The sequence below is a fragment of the Myotis davidii genome, unplaced genomic scaffold, assembly GCF_000327345.1.
Source record: "Myotis davidii unplaced genomic scaffold, ASM32734v1 scaffold809, whole genome shotgun sequence".
Lineage (NCBI taxonomy): Eukaryota > Metazoa > Chordata > Mammalia > Chiroptera > Vespertilionidae > Myotis > Myotis davidii.
The window spans coordinates 1,731,000-1,732,792 of record NW_006300017.1 but is presented as its reverse complement, the minus strand read 5'-3'; the positions used below and the strand labels follow the sequence as shown (position 1 = coordinate 1,732,792).

The window sequence follows — 1,793 nt, the reverse complement described above, 5'->3', positions numbered from 1 at the left end:
CGCCGTGGGCGAAGGCGCCGGCCTTTCCCTTAGTTGACATGGTGGCTACGGCCTCTTTCCAGAATTCGGGCCCGCACATCCCGTGAAATTAAGAGACCTGCAGATGTCCTCTCGCAAGGCTTCATTTCCCTGCTTTTCCTCTATTGTTTTCGTTCGGTAAACGTTAGTCTGCCGTCCACATCTGGATACGTAACAACGTTCGATTGCTGTTTGACGGGGTAAAGGAAGCCCTTTGACACTCACGCGAAATGTCACTTGACAGGGGGCAAAGGTGACAATCACTGTAGGAAGTCTCTTGTCTCCAATCCCCTTTAAAGTGCCCTCCCATTGAAGAAAAACGAAGCGGGAAGGGCGCTATTCGAATTTTCACTTATTTCTTAACCCCTAACTTTAAAGGAAAAAACGAAAAAAAAAATCCCTTCGCGGAACCTCGGCTTGGTCTCCTTCCTCGGCCCGCCCCTTCCGCTGCGCATGCGGCAGAATGCCCTGCTGATTGGTTAGTGTCATGAGCCCGACAGGGCGCGATGATTGGTCGGTGGGAAATTCTACGTGTTGTGACTGGTCCGCGGCGGCGGCTCGGGGCGCGCGCGGGAGCGAGCTTTGAAAGTTGACCACGGCGCCGGCGAGCGGGTTCCGGGTGATCATGGTGGCGCTGCCGGGCCTCGGGAGCGGCCTACAGCCCTGGTGCCCGCTGGATCTCAGCCTAGGTGAGGAGACGAAGCCTCGAGAATCGGGGAGGCAGGGCGGTGGTGTTCGGCGCCCGTGATGCTCTCCAGCCTAGGCCTGGGGTGGCCTGGGGTGGAGGTGGGGCGTTTGGCTCTGCAAGGTCTGGGCCCTGCAGATCTGCACTCTTGGCGAGCCGGGTTTAGAACAGAGCTAAAATAGAATTACGCATTTAAAAAAAAGTAATAATAAAGAGATTGTGTTGCCGGATATCGTTTAGTTCTTTTGCATCTGTTTTTTCGACCTTCCCCTTCTTATTCTGCAAATCTGCACGCTAGGACCCTTTTGGAAGACTCAAAGGTGACCTGTCAGGTCTTTCAACCTTTCATGTTTCCCCTGGTTTCCTTAATAATGACCGAATCCCGGGCCTGCCATAGGAGAGCCTTACTCTTCACCACAGTCTTTCCCAATCATGTCATCTTTGGAGTCAGAGGTAACTGGGCTTGGTCTCTTGGCTCCACTGCTTAGCATCCGCCCAGCAGGTTGCTTAACCTTACTGAGCCGTGGTTTCCCCATCTGTCAAATGGGGACGTCATCTCTACCTCCTAGGGGTTTGTGAAAGTTAGTTCGTACCTCATCCTGCTCAAAAAACAAAAACAAAAAACCCCAAAACAACAACTAATAACTCTCACCCTTCACATTTCATCTCTGCGCCGGAGCTGTTTTATTCATTTTCAATCAGGTTCTACTTTCTTCCCCTGTGTGCTGTCCTGCAGTTCTCTCTGCCTGGGATGCTCTTCTCTGCTCTGCTTTTCCTGGTAAACGTCCATGTTTAGGTCCAAATAAGGAAGAATCATCCTTCCCACCTCGTCCCCTCCCCATCTCCCAGGAATAGTTTCTGTTGTGCTTTCTAGTATTTTACATGTCTGTTCCTGTTTTAACACTCATCCATGGTAAAACATAAAATAAAATAAAATAGTAATACCGTATTTGCCGGCGTATAAGACGATTTTTTGGCCCTGAACAATATGCCTCCAAGTGGGGGGTCGTCTTATACCCAGGTACACTTCAGATAGACTGCCCATAGTGCTTGCCCCGTGCCATAGTGGCCTCCCGATGCCCGCCCACTT

The 1,793-nt window shown here is 51.2% G+C and overlaps 1 protein-coding gene across 2 annotated transcripts in view; it reads left to right on the top strand.

Moving 5' to 3' along the window:
- The first annotated feature begins 6 nt into the window (after positions 1 to 6).
- The window catches only part of NCAPD3 (non-SMC condensin II complex subunit D3), a 37,749-nt gene continuing 35,962 nt past the window's right edge, over positions 7 to 1,793 (top strand). For both annotated transcript variants that reach the window (XM_006776050.2, XM_006776049.2), the window contains exon 1: positions 7 to 707. In XM_006776050.2, the coding sequence (XP_006776113.1) occupies positions 644 to 707 (64 nt within the window). In that variant the 5' untranslated portion in view covers positions 7 to 643. The remainder of the gene's footprint in view (positions 708 to 1,793) is intronic.